Source organism: Agelaius tricolor, unplaced genomic scaffold, assembly GCF_023055355.1.
Source record: "Agelaius tricolor isolate 1412-34295 unplaced genomic scaffold, bAgeTri1.0.p SCAF_31, whole genome shotgun sequence".
Lineage (NCBI taxonomy): Eukaryota > Metazoa > Chordata > Aves > Passeriformes > Icteridae > Agelaius > Agelaius tricolor.
Genome location: NW_027269291.1, coordinates 3,332,895 through 3,357,066, shown reverse-complemented (window position 1 = coordinate 3,357,066; position 24,172 = coordinate 3,332,895). Strand labels below are relative to the sequence as shown.

At 47.3% G+C, this 24,172-nt stretch overlaps 1 protein-coding gene and 2 long non-coding RNA genes across 7 annotated transcripts in view; 2 read left to right on the top strand and 1 right to left on the bottom strand.

Annotated features, from left to right (window-relative positions):
- The first annotated feature begins 5,792 nt into the window (after nt 1-5,792).
- On the top strand, nt 5,793-6,337 carry LOC139601491 (uncharacterized). The gene is made up of 2 exons (XR_011682923.1): nt 5,793-5,915; nt 6,279-6,337. It is a non-coding gene; the product is annotated as an uncharacterized lncRNA (long non-coding RNA).
- A 3,964-nt stretch (nt 6,338-10,301) lies between these two features.
- PLXDC1 (plexin domain containing 1) overlaps nt 10,302-24,172 on the bottom strand; it is a 28,741-nt gene continuing 14,870 nt past the window's right edge. The window contains exons 11-15 of one of the 5 annotated variants that reach the window (XR_011682921.1): nt 22,624-22,759; nt 17,920-17,955; nt 16,710-16,864; nt 12,991-15,539; nt 10,302-12,802 (exon numbers count right to left, since the gene is read on the bottom strand). Coding sequence is in view for 4 of the 5 variants with exons in the window: in XM_071450603.1 (XP_071306704.1) it covers nt 15,420-15,539; nt 16,710-16,864; nt 17,920-17,955; nt 22,624-22,759 (447 nt within the window). In the remaining variant the exon portion in view is untranslated. Of the gene's footprint in view, nt 15,540-16,709; nt 16,865-17,919; nt 17,956-22,328; nt 22,529-22,559; nt 22,760-24,172 lie in introns of those variants that run through there. The other 4 variants (XM_071450603.1, XM_071450602.1, XM_071450604.1 and 1 more) reach the window with 4 other exon arrangements.
- Nucleotides 17,310-18,802, top strand: LOC139601490 (uncharacterized). The gene is made up of 2 exons (XR_011682922.1): nt 17,310-18,257; nt 18,299-18,802. It is a non-coding gene; the product is annotated as an uncharacterized lncRNA (long non-coding RNA).

The following is a 24,172-nucleotide window of genomic DNA, read 5'->3' as shown; positions in this document are numbered from 1 at the left end:
GTGGGGTACCTTGGATGTGGGGTACAGCAGGTGTGGGGTGCACAGGTGTGGGGTACCTTGGACGTGGGCTACAGCAATTGTGGGGTGCCACAGGTGTGGGGTAGGGTAGGGTTGGGGCGCCACAGGTGTGGGGTACCTTGGATGTGGGGTACAGCAGGTGTGGGGTAGGGCAGGGAAGAGGTGTCACAGGTGTGGGGTACCTTGGCTGTGGGGTTCATCAGGGATGGGGTACCTTGGACGTGGAGTTCCACAGGGAGGGGGTCCCACAGGTGTGGGGTGCCTTGGTTGTGGGGTATGGCAGGGGTGGGGTGCACAGGTGTGGGGTACCATGGATGTGGGGTTCCACAGGCATGGGGTCCCATAGGTGTGTTGGGTGTCACTGGGTTTTGGGGTATCACAGGTGTGTTATGTGTCACTGGGTTTTGGGGTTCCACAGGTGTGGGGTTCCACAGGTGTGTTGAGTGTCACCGGGTTTTGGGGTATCACCGGGTTTTGGGGTATCACTGGGTTTTGGGGTGTCACTGGGTTTTGGGGTATCACTGGGTTTTGGGGTGTCACTGGGTTCTGGGGTGTCACTGGGTTTTGGGGTATCTCAGGTGTGATCCCACAGCAGCGTCACTCTGGGATGGGAGCACAAGGCACCTGCAGGGCTCTGGGTTTCTCTGTAGGTACCTGGAACCCCAGGCTGTCACCTAAAACCCCACACCTTGCAGAACAGTGGTTCTGCCTGAGCCCACAGCCATCAAACCCATCTCCACCCTTCGTCTCCATCCCTCATCTCCAACCTTCATCTCCAACCTTCATCTTCAACCTTCATCTCCATCCCTCATCTCCAACCTTCATCTTCAACCTTCATCTTCAACCTTCATCTCCAACCTTCATCTCCATCCCTCATCTCCAACCTTCATCTTCAACCTTCATCTCCAACCTTCATCTCCAACCTTCATCTTCAACCTTCATCTCCAACCTTCATCTCCATCCCTCATCTTCAACCTTCATCTCCAATCTTCATCTCCATCCCTCATCTCCATCCCTCATCTCCAACCTTCATCTCCAACCTTCATCTCCATCCCTCATTTTCAACCTTCATCTCCAACCTTCATCTCCATCCCTCATATCCAACCTTCATCTTCAGCCTTCATCTCCAACCTTCATCTTCAACCTTCATCTCCAACCTTCATCTCCATCCCTCATCTCCAACCTTCATCTCCAACCTTCATCTCCATCCCTCATCTCCAACCTTCATCTCCATCCTTCATCTCCAACCTTCATCTTCAGCCTTCATCTTCAACCTTCATCTCCAACCTTCATCTCCATCCCTCATCTCCAACCTTCATCTCCATCCCTCATCTCCAACCTTCATCTCCAACCTTCGTCTCCAACCTTCATCTCCAACCTTCATCTCCATCCCTCATCTCCAACCTTCATCTCCATCCCTCATCTCCAACCTTCATCTCCAACCTTCATCTCCATCCTTCATCTTCAGCCTTCATGTCCAACCCTCATCTCCAATTTTCCTCCTTCCCAGAGCAGCTGTGGCTGCCCCTGGATCCCTGGCAGTGCCCAAGGCCACCTTGGACAGGGTTTGGAGCAGCCTGGGATGGTGGCAGGGCTGCAATGGAAGAACCTTTAAGGTCCCTTCCACCCAAACTGTTCCAGGACTGTGGAATTGTCCCTTAGAAGGAGCCCTGGTCCCTGCACAGCTTGGTTACCCTGTGCAACCCCATCATCTCAGGAAATCCACCTTGAGGTTCCTCTGCCACATCATTCCTGCCTCAGACTGCGTTTAAAACAACTCTAAAATTTCATTTTTTTATCCATTTTTTTATCGATTCTGCTTCAGGAGCAGCAGACTCAGAGTAACTGCAGAGCTCTCCCAGGACAGCAGCTGGAGCTCCTGGGAGAATTTTCCTTTCTAGCTGCTCCAAAGGCAGCTCCCATACGATGGCAGCAGAGGCCTGCAGCTGCTCTGAAGGAATTTCTGCCCAGTATTTTTTATTTTTTCCCCAGTATCTTTATTTTTCCCTAGTATTTTTATTTTTCCCCCAGTATCTTTATTTTTCCCTAGTATTTTTATTTTTCCCCCAGTATATTTATTTTTCCCCAGTATTTTTATTTTTCCGCCACTATTTTTTATTTTTCCCCTAGTATCTTTATTTTTCCCCAGTATTTTCCCCCAGTATTTTTATTTTTCCCCCAGTATATTTATTTTTCCCCAGTATTTTTATTTTTCCCCCAGTATCTTTATTTTTCCCTAGTATTTTTATTTTTCCCCCAGTATATTTATTTTTCCCCAGTATTTTTATTTTTCCGCCAGTATTTTTTATTTTTCCCCTAGTATCTTTATTTTTCCCCAGTATTTTTTTCCCCAGTATTTTTATTTTTCCCCCAGTATATTTATTTTTCCCCAGTATTTTTATTTTTCCGCCAGTATTTTTTATTTTTCCCCTAGTATCTTTATTTTTCCCCAGTATTTTTATTTTCCCCCCAGTATCTTTATTTTTCCCCAGTATTTTTATTTTTCCCCCAGTATTTTAATTTTTTCCCTAGTATTTTAATTTTTCCCCAGTATTTTTACTTTTTTCCCCAGTATTTTTAATTTTTCCCCAGTATTTTTAATTTTCTCTACAGTATTTTTATTTTTTTCCTCAGTATTTTTATTTTTTCCCCAGTATTTTAATTTTTCCCTAGTATTTTTATTTTTCCCCCAGTATCTTTATTTTTCCCCAGTATTTTTATTTTTCCCTAGTATTTTAATTTTTTCCCTAGTACTTTAATTTTTTCCCCAGTATTTTAATTTTTTCCCCAGTATTTTTATTTTTTCCCTAGTATTTTAATTTTTCCCCAGTATTTTTATTTTTCCCCAGTATTTTTAATTTTTCCCCAGTATTTTTAATTTTCTCTACAGTATTTTTATTTTTTTCCTCAGTATTTTTATTTTTTCCCCAGTATTTTAATTTTTTCCCTAGTATTTTTATTTTTCCCCAGTATTTTACTTTTTTCCCCAGTATTTTTAATTTTCTCTCCAGTATTTTAATTTTTTCCCCAGTATTTTTAATTTTCCCCAGTATTTTTAATTTTCTCTCCAGTATTTTAATTTTTTCCCCAGTATTTTTTTTTCCCCAGTATTTTTAATTTTTCCCCAGTATTTTTATTTTTTTTGCCCAAAATATTTTAATTTTGTTCTCCAAGGTTTGTTCCCCTTCTTGCCTTGTTTTTTTTTAATTTTCCTTTGTTTTCCCCCCTCGTAATTTTATTAAAAAAACTCTCTCCAGAGAAGCTGAAATAGAAACAAAGCAAAAATCACCCTCAAATGGCACAGTCTGAGAACAGCTCCTTAAATTAACAAGATGATGACATCACCATGACTGCAACATTTGTGCTGAAAAGTTAAATTAGATAAATGTACAAAAATAATGTGCTTTGGAGCAGAGAAGCAGAGCCTCAAGTGAGGCAGATCCTGGGGTTTTTTCCCTCCTGGGAGGAGGAAATTTGACTTCATATTTCCCTGAAATTGGATTTAATCTTGGATTGGTCTGAATATTTCCCTGGAATTGCATCCCATGTCCATAAATCCTATTGGGTTCATTGCACCCTTACATTCCACCCCAAAAAAAACCCCCAGAAAATCCCAGATTCCTTATTTACAATGATAGAAATCTCTAGAAATTCTGCAATTTCTAGAAATTAACTGAAATTCCATTGGGGGGAAAAATCAAATAAACAGAGATGTTTATTTAATTATTTGGCTTGGTATTTTATTTTATTTTATTTTATTTTATTTTATTTTATTTTATTTTATTTTATTATTATATCTATTTGTTTCATTGTTCTCTATGTATCATTATTTATTTTATTATTATATCTTTTGAGTATTTTTATTATTATATATTTCTTTTTATTATTGTATTTCTTTTTATTATTTGTTTATTTATTTATTACCCTGAGAGAATTTTAAGGATTTCCTGAGTTTTCACCCCGTGTTTAACACCCAGAGCTGGACCTACACAAGCACTGCAGTGATTGGGGTAATTAACAGCAGGGGTTAATTGCATTAATAGGGTGACAGCATTACCTGGTGTTTGGTTTGCTCCTTTTTAATCCAGTCAGGGTTTGGGAGCTGGGCTGAGGGGAAAAGGCACAAAACCAAATTGTCCCAAACTCTGAGGTTTGGAGCCTCTTTTGTGTTATCCATCCCTGGGAGCAGCTCGGAATTCTGCTGGAATTCTGCTGGAAATTCCCATTTTTGCTGCAGCTGCCACTGCTGGGAGGGGTGAGAGGGGTTAAATCCTAAAATCCTGGAATGGTTTGGGTTGGAAAGGATCCCAAATCCCATCCAGTGCCACGGGCAGGGACAGCTCCCACCACCCCAAACCCCATCCAGCCTGGCCTTGGCCACTTCCAGGGATCCAGGGGCAGCCACAGCTGCTCTGGGAATTCCACCCCACCCAAAATCTTCCCAAAATCCCCTCCCGAGCCCATTTCTCCATCTGCAATCCCTGGATCTGGAAAGTTCTGGAATTTCAGAGGGATTTGGGTTGGAAGGGACCTTAAATCCCATCCAGTCCCACAGACAGGGACACCTCCCACCATCCCAGGTGCTCCAAACCCCAATGTCCAGCCTGGCCTGGGACAGGGATCCAGGGGCAGCCACAGCTGCTCTGGGAATTCCACCCCAGCCCCTCCCCACCCAAAATCTTCCCCAAATCCCAAGTCCATTTCTCCTCCTGGATCTGTGAAGTTCTGCAATCCCAGGAGGATTTGGGTTGGAAGGGACCTCACAGCTCATCCCATCCCCAGGGCAGGGACCCCTCCCACCATCCCAGGGCGCCCAAACCCCGTCCTTGGGCAGGGCTGAGAACAGGAGATGATGGCAAGGGCAGCCAAGAGGTGACACCCGGGGCAGTGAGGCACGCTGGGAAGAGTTTTTGGGGTTTTTAACAGCTTTTTTTTGGGGTTTTTCCAGCTTTTTTGGGGTTTTTCCAGCTTCATTTGTGAAGCTCAGCAAGCAACCAAGCCCTGGTGGGGAGAATCCTTGGGATCCTAAAGGGGTCAATGCCAGGGTTTGGGATTTAACTGGACACATCCCAGGTGGCTCCAAGCCCCAGTGTCCAACGTGGCCTTGGATACTTCCAGTTCTACAAAGAGATCAGTCCCAAAAAAATCAGTGTATTCCTGACAATTCCAGCTCTACCCAGAGAGCAGTCCCAAAAATCAGTGTATTCCTGACAATTCCAGCTCTACCCAGAGAGCAGTCCCAAAAAAATCAGTGTATTCCTGACAATTCCAGCTCTACCCAGAGATCAGTCCCAAAAAAATCAGTGTATTCCTGACAATTCCACCTCTACCCAGAGATCAGTCCCAAAAAATCAGTGTATTCCTGACAATTCCAGCTCTACCCAGAGATCAGCCCCCCAAAAAAATCAGTGTATTCCTGACAATTCCAGCTCTACAGAGATCAGTCCTAAAAATCAGAGGGTTCCTGACAATTCCAGCTCTACCCAGAGATCAGTCCCAAAAATCAGTGTATTCCTGACAATTCCACCTCTACAAAGAGATCAATCCCAAAAATCAGTGTATTCCTGACAATTCCAGCTCTACAGAGAGATCAGTCCCAAAAATCAGTGTATTCCTGACAATTCCAGCTCTACAAAGAGATCAGTCCCAAAAAAATCAGTGTATTCCTGACAATTCCAGCTCTACCCAGAGATCAGTCCCAAAAATCAGTGTATTCCTGACAATTCCAGCTCTACCCAGAGATCAGTCCCAAAAATCAGTGTATTCCTGACAATTCCAGCTCTACCCAGAGATCAGTCCCAAAAATCAGTGTATTCCTGACAATTCCAGCTCTACAAAGAGATCAGTCCCAAAAAAATCAGTGTATTCCTGACAATTCCAGCTCTACAAAGAGATCAGTCCCAAAAATCAGTGTATTCCTGACAATTCCAGCTCTACAAAGAGATCAGTCCCAAAAATCAGTGTATTCCTGACAATTCCGGGTCTACAAAGAGATCAGTCCCAAAAATCAGAGTGTTCCTGACAATTTGAGCCCTGCACAGAGAGGCCAACCCCAAAAAATCAATGTATTCCTCAGAATTCCAGTTCTACCCAGAGATCAGCCCCCCAAAAACATCAGTGAGTTCCTGAGAATTCCAGCTCTGCACACAGAGATCAGTCCCAAAAAACCAGAAAATTCCTGAAAATTCCAGCTCTGCACATAAACAGCTCCCCAAAAAAATCAATGTATTCCTGAAAATTCCAGCTCTGCACATAAACAGCTCCCCAAAAAATCAGTGTATTCCTGGAAATTCCAGCTCTGCACACAAACAGAAACCAACCCCACAAAACCAGTTTATTCCTGATAATCCGTGAGCATCCCAAGCCCGTCTCCTCCTGCTGGAATTGCTGCTTTTCCTTTCTCCTGCTTTTTAAGATGCAGCATCCAGCCCCAAACAGATGGGAAGCTGTCAGCACAGCACAGGATAATCACCCACTGGAGCCACGGGAAGCTCTGCTTGATGATCTCCTCAGCTTCCCTGGAAAAGGTTTTTCCTTGGAAAAAACACCCAGGAAATCCTGGTTTTGGTAGGGATTAAATTCTTCCAAAAGTTGCTTGCTGGCGAAGGAGGGAAAACAGCCAGGTCTGTGCTATGGAAATGCCAAAAAAGCAAAAAAAAATATCTGAATTAATGTGATAATTGCTTCAAGCTTTTGGGTTGGAATCGTGGAATTGTTGAATCATGGAATTGTTCAGGCTGGAAAAGAGCTTTAAATCAACAAATCCGGGTCAAACCAGCGCTGATGTCCAGCACTCACTGATGGCCTCAATCCTGCTGCTCCTCCAAACCCTTCCCAGATCATTCCTGGTGCCCCAAACCCTTCCCAGATCCATTCCTGCTCCTCCAAACCCTTCCCAGATCCATTCCTGGTGCCCCAAACCCTCCCCAGATCCATTCCTGCTCCTCCAAACCCTTCCCAGATCCATTCCTGGTGCTCCAAACCCTTCCCAGCTCCATTCCTGCTCCTCCAAACCCTTCCCAGCTCCATTCCCAGTGCTCCAAACCCTTCCCAGCTCCATTCCCACTTCTCCAAACCCTTCCCAGATCCATTCCCAGTGCTCCAAACCCTTCCCAGCTCCATTCCTGCTGCTCCAAACCCTTCCCAGATCCATTCCAGCTGCTCCAAACCCTTCCCAGATCCATTCCTGCTCCTCCAAACCCTTCCCAGATCCATTCCCATTTCTCCAAACCCTTCCCAGCTCCATTCCCAGTGCTCCAAACCCTTCCCAGCTCCATTCCTGCTCCTCCAAACCCTCCCCAGCTCCATTCCAGGTGCTCCAAACCCTTCCCAGCTCCATTCCTGCTCCTCCAAACCCTTCCCAGATCCATTCCTGGTGCTCCAAACCCTTCCCAGATCCATTCCTGCTGCTCCAAACCCTCCCCAGCTCCATTCCAGGTGCTCCAAACCCTTCCCAGCTCCATTCCTGCTCCTCCAAACCCTTCCCAGATCCATTCCTGGTGCTCCAAACCCTTCCCAGATCCATTCCCACTTATCCAAACCCTTCCCAGATCAATTCCCAGGGCTCCAAACCCTTCCCAGCTCATTCCTGCTCCTCCAAACCCTTCCCAGATCCATTCCCACTTCTCCAAACCCTTCCCAGCTCCATTCCTGCTCCTCCAAACCCTTCCCAGCTCCATTCCCACTGCCCCAAACCCTTCCCAGATCCATTCCCAGTGCTCCAAACCCTTCCCAGCTCCATTCCCAGTGCTCCAAACCCTTCCCAGCTCCATTCCTGCTGCCCCAAACCCTTCCCAGCTCCATTCCCACTGCCCCAAACCCTTCCCAGCTCCATTCCCACTGCTCCAAACCCTTCCCAGATCCATTCCAGGTGCCCCAAACCCTTCCCAGCTCATTCCTGCTCCTCCAAACCCTTCCCAGATCCATTCCTGATGCCTCCAAACCCTTCCCAGCTCCATTCCCATTTCTCCAAACCCTTTCCCAGATCCATTCCCACTGCCCCAAACCCTTCCCAGATCCATTCCCAGGGCTCCAAACCCTTCCCAGCTCCATTCCCAGTGCTCCAAACCCTTCCCAGCTCCATTCCTGCTGCCCCAAACCCTTCCCAGCTCCATTCCCAGTGCTCCAAACCCTTCCCAGCTCCATTCCTGCTCCTCCAAACCCTTCCCAGATCCATTCCCACTGCTCCAAACTCTTCCCAGATCCACTCCCACTGCCCCAAACCCTTCCCAGATCCATTCCTGCTCCTCCAAACCCTTCCCAGATCCATTCCCACTGCCCCAAACCCTTCCCAGATCCATTCCTGGTGCCCCAAACCCTTCCCAGATCCATTCCTGCTGCTCCAAACCCTTCCCAGCTCCATTCCCACTGCTCCAAACCCTTCCCAGCTCCATTCCCAGTGCTCCAAACCCTTCCCAGCTCCATTCCTGCTGCTCCAACCCTTTCCCAGATCCATTCCCAGTGCTCCAAACCCTTCCCAGCTCCATTCCTGCTCCTCCAAACCCTTCCCAGCTCCATTCCCAGTGCTCCAAACCCTTCCCAGCTCCATTCCCACTTCTCCAAACCCTTCCCAGCTCCATTCCCAGTGCTCCAAACCCTTCCCAGATCCATTCCCACTTCTCCAAACCCTTCCCAGATCCATTCCCAGTGCTCCAAACCCTTCCCAGCTCCATTCCTGCTGCTCCAAACCCTTCCCAGATCCATTCCAGCTGCTCCAAACCCTTCCCAGATCCATTCCTGCTCCTCCAAACCCTTCCCAGATCCATTCCCATTTCTCCAAACCCTTCCCAGCTCCATTCCCAGTGCTCCAAACCCTTCCCAGCTCCATTCCTGCTCCTCCAAACCCTCCCCAGCTCCATTCCAGGTGCTCCAAACCCTTCCCAGCTCCATTCCTGCTCCTCCAAACCCTTCCCAGATCCATTCCTGGTGCTCCAAACCCTTCCCAGATCCATTCCCACTTCTCCAAACCCTTCCCAGATCAATTCCCAGGGCTCCAAACCCTTCCCAGATCCATTCCTGCTCCTCCAAACCCTTCCCAGATCCATTCCCACTTCTCCAAACCCTTCCCAGCTCCATTCCTGCTCCTCCAAACCCTCCCCAGATCCATTCCCACTGCCCCAAACCCTTCCCAGATCCATTCCCAGTGCTCCAAACCCTTCCCAGCTCCATTCCCAGTGCTCCAAACCCTTCCCAGCTCCATTCCTGCTGCCCCAAACCCTTCCCAGCTCCATTCCCACTGCCCCAAACCCTTCCCAGATCCATTCCCAGTGCTCCAAACCCTTCCCAGCTCCATTCCCACTGCTCCAAACCCTTCCCAGATCCATTCCAGGTGCCCCAAACCCTTCCCAGCTCATTCCTGCTCCTCCAAACCCTTCCCAGATCCATTCCAGGTGCCCCAAACCCTTCCCAGATCCATTCCTGATGCCTCCAAACCCTTCCCAGCTCCATTCCCATTTCTCCAAACCCTTCCCAGATCCATTCCCACTGCTCCAAACCCTTCCCAGATCCATTCCTGCTGCTCCAAACCCTTCCCAGATCCATTCCCACTGCTCCAAACCCTTCCCAGATCCATTCCTGCTGCTCCAAACCCTTCCCAGATCCATTCCCACTGCTCCAAACCCTTCCCAGCTCCATTCCTGATGCCTCCAAACCCTTCCCAGCTCCATTCCCATTTCTCCAAACCCTTCCCAGATCCATTCCCACTGCCCCAAACCCTTCCAGGTCATGAAGGTTCCACTCCTGCTGCTCCCTTGCTGAGAAATCCCAAATTCCCAGTGCCAAATTCTCTGTTTTTCATGGATCCCACCCAAACTTGTGCCTCTTTTCCTGTCAGACCCTTCCAGGAGCCACCTCAGATCCTCATTTTCTCATGGATGTTCTGAGTTTTCCCCACCTGCTCCAGCTGGGAAGGGTGAAGGAGCTCAGAAATCCTCACTTTTTGGAAATTATTCTGGTTTTTCTCATTATTCTGTAATTCTGAGTTTTCTCATTATTTTGGAATTGTGGGGTTTCTCATTATTCTGGAATTCTGGGTTTTCTCTTTATTCTGGGTTTTCTCTTTACTCTGCAATTCTGTTCTCTTTATTCTGGAATTCTGGTTTTTCTTATTATTCTGGAATTCTCTATTTTCTCATTATTCTGGAATTCTGGATTTTCTCTTCATTCTGGGATTTCTCTTTACTCTGGAATTCTGGGTTTTCTCATTATACTGGAATTCTGGGGTTTTCTCATTATTCTGGAATTCTGGATTTTCTCTTTATTCTGGGTTTTCTCTTTATTCTGGAATTCTGGATTTTCTCTTTATTCTGGAATTCTGGATTTTCTCATTATTCTGGGATTCTGGGGTTTCTCATTATTCTGGAATTCTGGGGTTTCTCATTATTCTGGAATTCTGGGGTTTCTTTTTATTCTGGATTTTCTCTTTACTCTGGAATTCTGGTTTTTCTTATTATTCTGGAATTCTGGATTTTCTTATTATTCTGTGTTTTCTCATTATTCTGGAATTCTGGGTTTTCTCATTATTCTGGAATTCTGGGGTTTTCTCTTTACTCTGGAATTCTGGTTTTTCTTATTATTCTGGAATTCTCTGTTTTCTCATTATTCTGGAATTCTGGGGTTTTCTCATTATTCTGGGTTTTCTCATTATTCTGGAATTCTGTGTTTTCTCATTATACTGGAATTCTGTTTTTCTTATTATTCTGGAATTCTCTATTTTCTCATTATTCTGGAATTCTGGATTTTCTCTTCATTCTGGGATTTCTCTTTACTCTGGAATTCTGTGTTTTCTCATTATATTGGAATTCTGGGGTTTTTTCATTATTCTGGAATTCTGGATTTTCTCTTTATTCTGGGTTTTCTCTTTATTCTGGAATTCTGTTTTTTCTTATGATTCTGGAATTCTGGATTTTCTCATTATTCTGGAATTCTGGGGTTTCTTTTTATTCTGGATTTTCTCTTTACTCTGGAATTCTGGTTTTTCTTATTATTCTGGAATTCTGGATTTTCTTATTATTCTGTGTTTTCTCATTATTCTGGAATTCTGGGGTTTCTCATTATTCTGGAATTCTGGGGTTTTCTCATTATTCTGGAATTCTGGTTTTTCTTATTATTCTGGAATTCTGTGTTTTCCCATTATTTTGGAATTCTGGGGTTTTCTCTTTACTCTGGAATTCTGGTTTTTCTTATTATTCTGGAATTCTGGGGTTTCTCATTATTCTGGAATTCTGTTTTTTTCTTATTATTCTGGAATTCTGGATTTTCTCTTAATTCTGGGTTTTCTCATTATTCTGGAATTCTGGATTTTCTCTTTACTCTGTAATTCTGGTTTTTCTTATTATTCTGGAATTCTGGGGTTCTCTTATTATTCTGGGTTTTCTCATTATTCTGGGTTTTCTCTTTATTCTGGAAGTCCCCTCCTCAGCTGGAGGAGTTAAAAATCCTCCATCAAGCAGGAGGAATCATGGAAAAAAACCCTCAAGGGCAGCCCCAGGAAGGAACCTGCCTGCAGCTCCTCACAGAGCACCAAACCCACAATTATCCTTCCAAACCTGCTCCTTGCAGCCCTGAAAAAAAGCAAATTTCAAAGGTTTTTTTCCTCCTTTTTCCTCAGTGATGTCATCTCTTTGCAGAGAAAAAAAAAGGAAAAAAAAAAAGGGTTTACATGAGTTCTGCCAGCACATGCTGGAGGTTTTGTCAGCTTTTTTAAAAATTTAGCAAAAGCTCCTGTCAATGTTTGATGGCTGAAATCGAGGAGGGAAAAATTTAAGCTGAGTTTTCCTGGAAATGGGGAAAAATTCCAGCCTGGCCTGACCCACTTGCTACACAATGGGATTTGCTGGGTAAAAAAAGAGGGAAGGGGAGAAAAATAAAGGGGAAATGGAGGAAAAATAAATGAAAAATGTTCAGAATTTGGTTTTTCCTCACCAGGAAAATTGTGGGGGGAGACAAAGGTGATTTCAGGATCCTCTGGTGGCAGCTGAAGGGAAATGTGCAGGAGTTTCCTGCTCCTTTAAATCTATTTTTTGGGGGGATTGTGGTGGTAATTATCCCACCCTGGGATTCTGCCCTCTCCTCATCCCATTCCTGCCTTTTGGGAGTGGAAAAATCAGCTCCAGGTGATTCCACCCTGCCTTAAAAACACCTTTTCCCTGCAAATATCCCCCCCAAAAAAAAAACCCCCAGCAAATTCCCAGGTTCTTTGCAAGAAATGGAACCATTCCCATCCCTCCCTGCTGAGTGAGGCACAATAAATCCATTTAATACCCAAATTCCCTGCTCCCACTCGCACCCAGAGCTGAGCTCTGCCTGGAAAATGCAGATTCAGAGCATCTATTTGAGGTTTTATTCCTCCACCCACGGGCCCTGCTGGAGCAATCTGCTCCCTCCTTGCTGTCAGGGCTGTTAATTATGGCTCAAGATGCTGCTTTGGACCTGGGGTTGCATTTCCAGGGTAAAAATCTGTGTTTATTTGCATGGCTGAGGTGATTTTTCCCCTATTTTGGGGGGTATTGTTTGGTGTGGAAATCATTTTTTTTGACAGATTTTAAAATTGTTCTTTACCTTCTATTAAAATCGGTGGTTTATGTGTGTGGATGTGAACTGAATTTATTGTAAAAAAATTTGGAATATTGATATAAAAGTGGAATATTTCTATCTCTGATTGCAGATCTGCTGCTTCTCCGCTCAAGAGAAATAGAAAAAGGCACCAGGATGGGAGAATTCTTTAATCCTGATTAAATTAAATTAACTCCTACCTGTTTGCATTGTTAGCACAGCTTCTGCCAGCCTGAAGGAAAAGAGGGATGAACAGGGTGAAAGGGAAAATGGGAAAAAATAGATTTATTATTTATTTTTCTAATGGGAATAAACATATTTTAAAAAAAAAGGAACCCTGGATGTGAAATTATGCCCAGAGGTCTCAGGTTATGAATGACCTTGAAGTGATTTTTTTTTTATATTTGAAGGATTTCTCACCTGAATCCTTCCCTAAATCCGGATTTTCTCCCAAAATCCCAACTGCAGCACAAACCCCAGGGACGAGTACAATTCTTGCTCTTTAAAAATCTGTTTTTCTTTAAATCTGTGGCATTTCAGAACTCTTGGATGTATCCCAGCAGTTCCAGGGGCTGCGGGGGAAGAGAAGAACCCAAAATCTTGCTGTTCCCATGTGCAGAAAAACAGGAAAAACCAGGCCTAAAACTATGGGAATTAATAATTCAAAATTTAACCATTGGAAAAAAGTGAAATTCCGAGAAAAACCCACATTAACTCATCACCATGCCAAAGGAGATCAGATTCGGAGTAAAAAAATGGGTGATAAATTCCCTTTTCCTCCCCACTCTGGGGAAAGAACCAATTTTTAGGGAAATTGTTGATTTGGGAATAAAACTTCCAAGTCTGGGGCATGATCACGACTCAGCTTGAGCATTTTGGTGGTTTTATATCATAAAATGCAGCAAAAAAACTCCCCAGGGGCTGCAAGAAAGTCGAATTTGGGGTCTGAGTGCCACCAAACATCCATATTTATCTGTAATTGTTCCATAAATTCAGCAGATGAGAAGGAAAATATTAATTAGACAGACCTTGCCTGTGGCACTAATCACCAGCAGTGACAGCTGAGCCAGCCAGGGGATAAAATACACCCAAAATTTGATTATCAGAATAAATAGCTGAGGAGCAGGAGAAAATTAAAAATTAAGGGGGGGAAAAAATCCATAATGCAACAGCATTTTGTGGTGGGGGAATGAAAATTTACCTCCTGCTGGATTTGGGATTCTGGTTTTGTTTTGTGCTTCAGTTTAGGGATTATTTTGCAGGTGAATGCTGAATTTTGGTGGCACAGGAGGAGGAGAAAACGCTGAGAGGTCCCGAGTCAAAGCCTCCCTTGGGGTCAGGGGGTGCCAACATCCATCCAGAGCCAGGGGCTCGGCCCAGACAGGGGGAAATGGAAGCAAAATTAGAAAAAAAACTAAAAATGATGTGGTTAAGGGGGTGATTCTGAGGTTTCCTGTGATGTCCAGGCACTCCTCACGGATCTGAATCCTGGATTTAGCCCAGGATTTGTCCCAGAGTTTTGTCCCTAAATCCCTCTCTGTTCCCACTGGCCATCAGAAGATGAATTTTGGCGGAATTTCAGATTTATTTCCCCTTCTCTCTGTCTCCTTCAGGGCCAAGGGCCACAATTAACAATTTAGCAAAATAATTAAGTGATTCCAGCACTTTGGGACACGGCAGGCTCGGGATTCCTTGGGATGGATTCCTCAGGATTCCTTGAGAAGGATTCCTCAGAATTCCTCAGGGTGGATTCCTCAGGATTCTTTGGGATGGATTCCTCAGGATGGATTTCTTGGGATTCATTGGGATGGATTCCTTGGGATTTGTCAGGATTCCTCAGGATGGATTCCTTGGGATTCCTTGGGATGGATTCTTCAGGATTTGTCAGGATTCCTCAGGATGAATTCCTGGGGATTTGTCAAGATTCCTTGGGATGGATTCCTTGGCATTCCTCGGGATGGATTCCTCAGGATTCCTTGAGTTTCCTTGGGATGGATTCCTTGGGGTTCCTCAGGGTGGATTCCTCAGGATTCCTCGGGATGGATTCCTTGGGATTCCTTGGGATTCTTTGGGATGGATTCCTCCAGATTCCTGAGGATGGATTCTTTGGGATTCCTTGGGATTCCTCAGGATTCTTCAGGATGGATTCCTTGGGATTCCTCAGGGTGGATTCCCCTGGATGGATTCCTCAGGATTCCTCAGAATAGATTCCTCAGGATTCCTCGGGATGGATTCCTTGGGATTTGTCAGGATTCGTCAGGATGAATTCCTTGGGATTCCTCAGGATGGATTCCTCAGGATTTGCCAGGATTCCTTGGGATGGATCCCTCAGGATTTGTCAGAATTCCTTGGGATGGATCCCTCGGGATTTGTCAGGATTCCTTGCGATGGATTCCTTGGGATTCGTCAGGATGAATTCCTTGGGATTCCTCAGGATGGATCCCTCAGGATTTGTCAGGATTCCTTGGGATGGATTCCTCAGGATTTGTCAGGATTCGTCAGGATGAATTCCTTGGGATTTGTCAGGATTTGTCAGGATTCCTTGGGATGGATCCCTCAGGATTTGTCAGGATTTGTCAGGATTCCTTGGGATGGATCCCTCAGGATTTGTCAGGATTCCTTGGGATGGATCCCTCAAGATTCCTTGGGATGGATTCCTCAAGATGGATTCCTTGGGATTTGTAAGGATTCGTCAGGATGAATTCCTTGGGATTCCTCAGGATGGATCCCTCAGGATTTGTCAGGATTCCTTGGGATGGATCCCTCAGGATTTGTCAGGATTCCTTGCGATGGATCCCTCAGGATTCCTTGGGATGGATCCCTCGGGATGGATTCCCCAGGAGAAGCGCTCAGCACTGCTCGGCCTCCACAAACCCCTCCTTTTCCTGGCTGGCCGCCTCCACCTCGGCGTAGGAGCCGTGGTTGCCGTGGTTCCGGAATTTCATGGCGGGCCAGCGGTGCGGCCGCCGCTGGGGACAGAAACAGGGGCAGGTGAGCGGCTGGGACAGGGCCCCGAGCCCCAACTCCTGCTGGGAAAATGGGGGAAATGGGGGAAAATAATGGGGGAAAATGGGAGGGAAATGATGGGGGGAAATGGGGGGGAAATGATGGGGGAAAATGGGGGAGAATAATGGGGGAGAATAATGGGGGAGAATAATGGGGGAGAATAATGGGGGAGAATAATGGGGGAGAATAATGGGGGAGAATTGAGTCCTGGGCACAAAAGGCACTGTCAGTGTGAGCATTTTCAGTGATAAAAGTGAATTTTAAAATGTTGTTTCATGCTTCCAAAGGATTCTGAGGAATGCATTGATCTCACTGGATGGGAAGGAAATGGATCCAGGGATCTGAGATGGAGGGAAAGACACAGATCCAGGGATCTGAGGTGGTGGAGAGGACACAGATCCAGGATCCAGGATCACAGATTAAGGGATCTCAGATGGGAGGACACAGATCCAGGGATCTAAGATGGTGGGAGGGACATGGATCCAGGGATCTGAGATGGGGAGGATGTGGATCCAGGGATCTGAGACAGGGGAAGGGCACAGATTGAGGGATCTGGGGTGGTGGAGAGGACACAGATCCAGGATCACGGATCCAGGGATCTGGGATGGGGGAAAGACACAGATCCAGGGATCTTGGGTGGGGAGGATGTGGATCCAGGGATCTGAAATGGTGGAGAGGACACAGATCCAGGGATCTGAAATGGTGGAGAGGACACAGATCCACGATCACGGGATCTGAGACAGGGGAAGAACACAGATCCAAGGATCTGAGATGGTGGAGAGGACACAGATCCAAGGATCTGAGATGGTGGAGAGGACGCAGATCCAGGGATCTGAGATGGTGGAGAGGACACAGATCCAGGGATCTGAGATGGTGGGGAGGACACAGATCCAGGGATCTGAGATGGTGGAGAGGACGCAGATCCAGGGATCTGAGATGGTGAAGACTGAGATCCAGGGATCTGAGGTGGTGGAGAGGACACAGATCCAGGGATCCGAGGTGGTGGAGAGGACAACAAATCCAGGATCACAGACTGAGGGATCTGGGCTGGCTGAGGAGGACCCAGAGCCAGGAGAGGGGGAGGATGAGGAGGATGGGACGATTCCCCAGGCAGGGCTGAGCTGCTGGCTCACCTCAATGAAGAAGAGGGCGGCGCTGGACGTGGGGTGGCCGCTGATGTAGATCCCGGCCAGGATGGCCCCGGCCAGCACCAGCACGGCCACCACGATGCCCACCACGGTGCCCGTGGGGATCGGGGCACCCGCGCCCCGAGAGGGCAGGCTGCTCCCTGGGGGAATAGCAAAGGTCAGGAGGCTTTCAGAAAATTGTTACATTAATTTTGGTTTAATTTACAACATTTAAAATTTAAAATATAAAACTATTTACAAAATTTAAAATCTAAAACTATTTACAAAATTTAAAATCTAAAACTATTTGCAAAATTTAAAATTTAAAACTATTTACAAAATTTAAAATTTAAAAATATTTACAAAATTTAAAATATAAAAACATTTACAAAATTTTAAATCTAAAACTATTTACAACATTTAAAATTTAAAAATCCTTAACGTTTATAAAATTCAAAATTTAAAATACAAAATTATGTACAAAATTTAAAATTCAAAATTTCTTAAAATGTACGAAATTTAAAATTTAAAAATATTTATAAAATTTAAAATTAAAACTTAGTGAAATTTACAAAATTAAAGATTTAAAATTAAAAATTAGTGACATTTACAAAATTAAAGATTTAAAATTAAAATTTACTAAAATTTACAAAACTAAAATTTTAACATGACAAATTTTTAAAATTTACTGATTAAAAAATACACTATTAAATTTATTCAAGTATTTGTTCTATTCCTTATCCAAATCACAAAATATTACCAAAAAATTAAGTTTTAAAAAAAGCCCTATACTAAGTATAACTATAACTCTTTTCACTAATAAATAAAAAACCCATAGTAATAAAAAGAATCAATAATAAAATAATAATATCATAATTACTATAATAATATATATTATATGTTATATAATATAATAATTAGTAACAAAAAACCCCTAAATCAAAACCACATAAATCAATAACAATAAAATATCATAAAATATAATAAAAATGTAATTAAAACAAAAAATAATAAAATAATTCAAACAATAAAAAAATCTCATTGGGATAACACAGCATTCCCAGCTTTTTTCACTGGCTCGAACTGCACTATTTGGGGTGAGGACAACAGGAATTGTTCACTCTGGGGTCCCTGTGCTCCCCACAGCCCCGTGTACCCCAACCCAGGGAATTCTGAGTTTCCCTGGAGCAGGGAGAGGGATAAAGGCCTTCCTTACCCTCTCCTCCTGCAAACTGGTTGAGTTTGGTGTCATCTGAGAGGAGAAAACACAGCAAAACAGAAAATCGGCTTTCAGTGATATCCTGGTGTTTGCCACCCAATTCCTCCCCCCAGGATGGGATCTCTGGGCAGTTTTAAATCTCTGTGGGAAAGGGAAGCACCAGGAAAAGGCTGGGGGCTGAGCAGGGTGTGGGGTTCCTCCTCTGAGGTGGCACCTGGGGCACAAATGTCCCCAGGAAGGGGTCGAGGGGTTGTTCTGCTCCCTGTGGGAGCTTGGATCCAACACTGGGTGTCCCTGCTCAGCCTGTGGAATCTGCACCCAAAAACATCCACAGTGTGCTCAAAATCCACTTCCCAAATCCCAAATAAACCCACAGATACTCAAAATCCACTTCCCAAATCCCAAATAAACCCACAGGATGCTCAAAATCCACTTCCCAAATCCCAAATAAACCCACAGGGTGTTCAAAATCCCCTTCCATTCCTTGGCTCATTCTGGAAGGACCAGGATCCACCAGACCAGGCTTTGTCCCTCAACAGGCTCCACATGATCGCTCTCACCAGAAACCCCGATCCAGAATTCCCAGGGCTTGAATTCCAAACCCTGATCCAGAATTCCCAGGGCTTGAATTCCAAACCCCGATCCAGAATTCCCAGGGCTTGAATTCCAAACCCCGATCCAGAATTCCCAGGGCTTGGCTTGGATTCCAAACCCTGATCCAGAATTCCGAGGGCTCAGCCTCCAAATCTTGATCCAGAATTCCCAAGGTTTGGCTTGGCTTCCAAATCCTGATCCAGAATTCCCAGGGCTTGGCTTGGATTCCAAACCCTGATCCAGGAGCAGAACCAGGGAGCTGGAAGGGCTGGGGAGGATGTGGATCCAAAAACGGGGCTGGCTGGGGAGGACAGGGATCCAGGGATCTGGGATGGTGGGACAAGACACAGATCCAGGGATCTGGGATGGTGGGACAGATGCAGATCCATCAATCTGGGCTGACTGGGAAGGACACAGGGATCTGGGATCTGGGCTGGTGAAGGATGTGGATCCACAGAACCTGACAGGCTGGGAAGGACACGGATCCAGGAGAGCAGAACGGTGGGGAGGACACGGATCCAGGGATCTGGGCTGGTGGGAAAGATGTGGATCCAGGGATCTGGGCTGGTTGAAGAGGACTCAGATCCAGGGATCTGGACTGGCTGGAGAAGACAACAGATCCAGGAATTCTGGATCGGGGTTTGGAATCCAAGCCAAGCCCTGGGAATTCTGGATCAGGGTTTGGAATCCAAGCCCTGGGAATTCTGGATCGGGGTTTGGAATCCAAGCCCTGGGAATTCTGGATCAGGGTTTGGAATTCAAGCCCTGGGAATTCTGGATCAGGGTTTGGAATTCGAGCCCTGGGAATTCTGGATCAGGATTTGGAATCCAAGCCCTGGGAATTCTGGATCAGGATTTCTGGTGAGAGCGATCATGTGGAGCCTGTTGAGGGACAAAGCCTTGTCTGGTGGATCCTGGTCCTTCCAGAATGAGCCAAGGAATGGAAGGGGGTTTTGAGCATCCTGTGGGTTTATTTGGGATTTGGGAAGTGGATTTTGAGCATCCTCAAAAGTGAGGAGGTGGACCCAGGGATCTGGGCTGGTGGAAAGGATGTGGATCCGGGGATCCTGCCTGGTTGGACAGGACACGGATCCAGGGAACAGGGCTGGTTGGAGAAGACACAGATCCAGGGATCTGGGATGGTTGGAGAAGACACAGATCCAGGGATCCGGGCTGGTTGGACAGGACACGGATCCAGGGATCCTGCCTGGTTGGACAGGACACAGATCCAGGGAACAGGGCTGGTTGGACAGGACACAGATCCAGGGATCTGGGATGGTTGGACAGGACACAGATCCAGGGAACAGGGCTGGTTGGACAGGACACAGATCCAGGGATCCGGGCTGGTTGGACAGGACACGGATCCAGGGAACAGGGCTGGTTGGACAGGACACAGATCCAGGGATCCAGGCTGGTTGGACAGGACACGGATCCAGGGATCCAGGCTGGTTGGACAGGACACGGATCCAGGGATCCTGCCTGGTTGGACAGGACACAGATCCAGGGATCCTGCCTGGATGGACAGGACACGGATCCAGGGATCCTGCCTGGTTGGACAGGACACCGAGGGCCGGCTCCCCTCTCGGGTGGAGCTGCTCCTCTGCTGTTCCCCGCTCTCCTCCCGCTGCAGCTGCCGTTTGCTCCCTTCCAAGATCACAAATTAACTTCATGCTCTGTGTCACACAGAGCCTCTTGCTCCTTTTTTCCAAGAACCAGCGATGGGCTGGAAAACAATCTCATGGCGGAGTTCCAACCCTCCCCTCCCTCCCTGCCTTTAATTGCTCCTTTCAAAGTCAGCCCTGCCAGGCAGGAGAGGAGCTCGTTCCCCCACCCAGCTCCTTCCCGGCGCTGAAGGACAATTACCAGCGCTCCTTTCTATTTATCCTAATTAGCACTTTGCGTTAGGGACTATTAAGCAGCCAAATTGCGGCGCTACCTGCGCCAGGATCGGCGGAGCCGGCCCCGCGTTAATGGGATTATGGAGCTTTGGATCCCGGGAGTCTCCAGGGGAGATCGGGGCTTTTTGTGGAGCAGCAATCCCAAGAAATGAGCGATCACCGCGGGAATTCCAGGCTGAGACTCCTGGCACCAGTGAAATCCCAACCCCTCTCTCTGGGATTGACCCCTTTAGGATCCCAAGGATTCTCCCCACCAGGGCTTGGTTGCTCACTGAGCTTCACAAATGAAGCTGGAAAAACCCCCAAAAAAGCTGGAAAAAACCCCCAAAAAAGCTGGAAAAACCCCAAAACTCTTCCCAGCGTGCCTCACTGCCCCGGGTGTCACCTCTTGGCTGCCCTTGCCATCATCTCCTGTTCTCAGCCCTGCCCAAGGACGGGGTTTGGGCGCCCTGGGATGGTGGGAGGGGTCCCTGCCCTGGGGATGGGATGAGCTGTGAGGTCCCTTCCAACCCAAATCCTCCTGGGATTGCAGAACTTCACAGATCCAGGAGGAGAAATGGACTCGGGATTTGGGGATTTGGGGAAGATGTTGGGTGGGGAGGGGCTGGGGTGGAATTCCCAGAGCAGCTGTGGCTGCCCCTGGATCCCTGTCCCAGGCCAGGCTGGACATTGGGGTTTGGAGCACCTGGGATGGTGGGAGGTGTCCCTGCCTGTGGGACTGGATGGGATTTAAGGTCCCTTCCCACCCAAACCATTCCAGGATTCTGCTCCAAAACCCATCTGGTGTTTACTTGCATTTGGATTTGCTTTTTGAGGAGGTGAAAGACCTGTCCAGGGATCAGGGTCAGGGAGTCACCTGTCTGGGGATTGGGATCACTTGTCCCAGGGAGTAGGGATGGGTGGGCACCTGTGCAGGGGTCAGGATCAAGTATGGGATTTCCTGTCACAGGGAACAGGATCATGGATGGGGGATCATCCATTCAGGGATTGGGATCAGGGATGGGGGATCACCTGTCCAGAGCTCAGGGATCCCCTTCCCAGGGCTCAGGGATGGGGGATCACCTGTCCAGAAACACCCCCAAGGCTGGGTCACCTCTCCAGGGATTGGGATCAAGGATGGGGATCACCTGTCCAGGGCTCGGGGGTGCAGGGTCACCTGGCCAGGGACACCCCAGGGTTCAAGGATTCCCTTCCCAGGGCTCAGGGCCGGGGTCACTTGTTCAGGGACACTCTCAGGGATGGGGTCACCTGTCCAGGGCTGGGGTCACCTGTCCAGGGACACTTCCAGGGCTGAGATCGCCTGTCCAGGGACACCCCAGAGCCGTGGTCACCTGTCCAGGGACACCCCCAGCACAGGGGTGACCTGTCCAGGGACACCCTCAGGGTTCAGGGATCCCCTTCCTAGGGCTCAGTTGTGCAGGGTCACCTGGCCAGGGACACCCCCAGGGCCAGGGTCACCCATCCAGGGACACTCTCCGGGGTGGGGTCACCCATCCAGGGACACCCCCAGGGCCGGGGTCACCTGTCCAGGGATTGGGATCAAGGATGGGGATCCCCTTCCCAGGGCTCAGGGCCAGGGTCACCTGTCCAGGAACACCCCAGGGTTCAAGGATTCCCTTCCCAGGGCTCAGGGCCGGGGTCACCTGTCCAGGGACACTCTCAGGGCTCAGGGATCCCCTTCCCAGGGCTCAGTTGTGCAGGGTCACCTGTCCAGGGACACCCCAGGGCCAGGGTCACCTGTCCAGGGACACTCTCAGGGGTGGGGTCACCCATCCAGGGACACCCCCAGGGCCGGGGTCACCTGTCCAGGGATTGGGATCAAGGATGGGGATCCCCTTCCCAGGGCTGGGGTCACCTGTCCAGGAACACCCCAGGGTTCAAGGATTCCCTTCCCACGGCTCAGGGCTGGGGTCACCCATCCAGGGACACCCCAGGGCCAGGGTCACCCATCTAGGGATACCCCAGGGCCAGGGTCACCCATCCAGGGACACCCCCAGGGTTCAGGGATCCCCTTCCCAGGGCTCAGTTGTTCAGGGTCACCCATCCAGGGACACCCCAGGGCCGGGGTCACCTGTCCAGGAACACCCCAGGGTTCAAGGATTCCCTTCCCACGGCTCAGGGCTGGGGTCACCCATCCAGGGACACCCCAGGGCCAGGGTCACCCATCCAGGGACACCCCCAGGGCCAGGGCCACCTGTCCAGGACCCACCTTCGGTGGTGAAGCTGTCGAGGAAGAGCGAGGCCGTGGGGGAGGTGACAGCGCCGGGTGACACCGACACGGAGCTGCCCGGGGGCGCCGAGTAGCGGCCGCCCTCCGCCAGATCCTCACAGGTCCTTTCATCCGACTGGGGGGGAAAACGGGAGAATTTGGGTTAAAAGGAGAATTTGGGTTAAAAGGAGAATTTGGAGCTGGTTCTGCCCAGCAGGAATTCCAGGAGGGCTCTGCGGGGTCAAACACTGAAGTTCGAACACAGAAGTGACCCAGATGGAGGAGAAGGGGAGGAAAATTTGGGAAGGATTTCAGCAGGACAAGGGGCAAATCCTGGGACAAATCCTGGGGCAGATCCTGGGACAAATCCTGGGGACAAATCCTGGGGACAAATCCTGGGGCAGATCCTGGGGCAGATCCTGGGACAAATCCTGGGACAAATCCTGGGGACAAACCCTGGGGACAAACCCTGGGGACAAATCCTGGGACAAATCCTGGGACAGGTCCTGAGGACAAATCCTGGGGCAAATCCTGGGGCAGATCCTGGGGACAAATCCTGGGACAAATCCTTCATGCACCTCGGGGTGACTCCATGTGGGTCCAGTGACCTCAAAGGGTCTGGTGAAATAAAGCTGAATTTTCAGTAGAAAAGTCGAATAAAATCACTAAAAAATCACCCAAAAAAAACCCCACAAAAAAAAAAATCCACAAAAAAAAAAAAACCAAACCAAACCAGAGAAAAACAAAACAAAAACCCCAAATAAAAAAACCCCATCAAAATCGAAGCAAACAAGCAAAAGCCACAAAAAGCAAATAAAAATAAGGAACAAAATAAATTAAAAAAAAAAAAAAGAAGAAAGGGGGAAAAAAAGAGAAAAGGCCAAAGCAGAAGCAGATGTTGTTTGGTCAGAGCTGATCCTTGTGAGTTTTTGCTCCCAGGGACACAAACAGGGCTCGTTCCTTCCTGCCTGCAGTGAGTAAGAGTCACGCTCCAGGAGGAGGGGGAATAACGGGAATAAAGGGAAAATGGGAATAATGGGAATAAAGGGAAAATGGGAGTAACGGGACTAAAAGGAAAAATGAGAATAATGGGAATAAGGGGAAAATGTGGGAAAAGGGAAAAATGGGAATAAAGAAAAAATGGGAATAACAGGACTAAAAGGAAAAATGGGAATAAGGGGAAAATGGGGGAAAATGGTGGAAAATGGGGGAAAATTGGAATAAAGGAAAAAATGGGAATAACGGGACTAAAATTAAAAATGGGAATAATGGGAAATATGGGAATAACGGGAATAAAGGGAATAATGGGGGAAAGGGAAAAATGGGAATAAAGGAAAAATGGGAGTAACGGGACTAAAAGGAAAAATGGGAATAAGGGGAAAATGGGGGGAAATGGGGGAAAATGGGAATAATGGGACTAAAAGAAAAAATGGGAATAATGGGAAATATGGGAATAATGGGAATAAAGGGAATAATGGGGGGAAAGGGGAATAAAGGGAATACAGGGGAAAATAGGAATAAAGGAAAAATAAAGGGAATAAAGGGATGT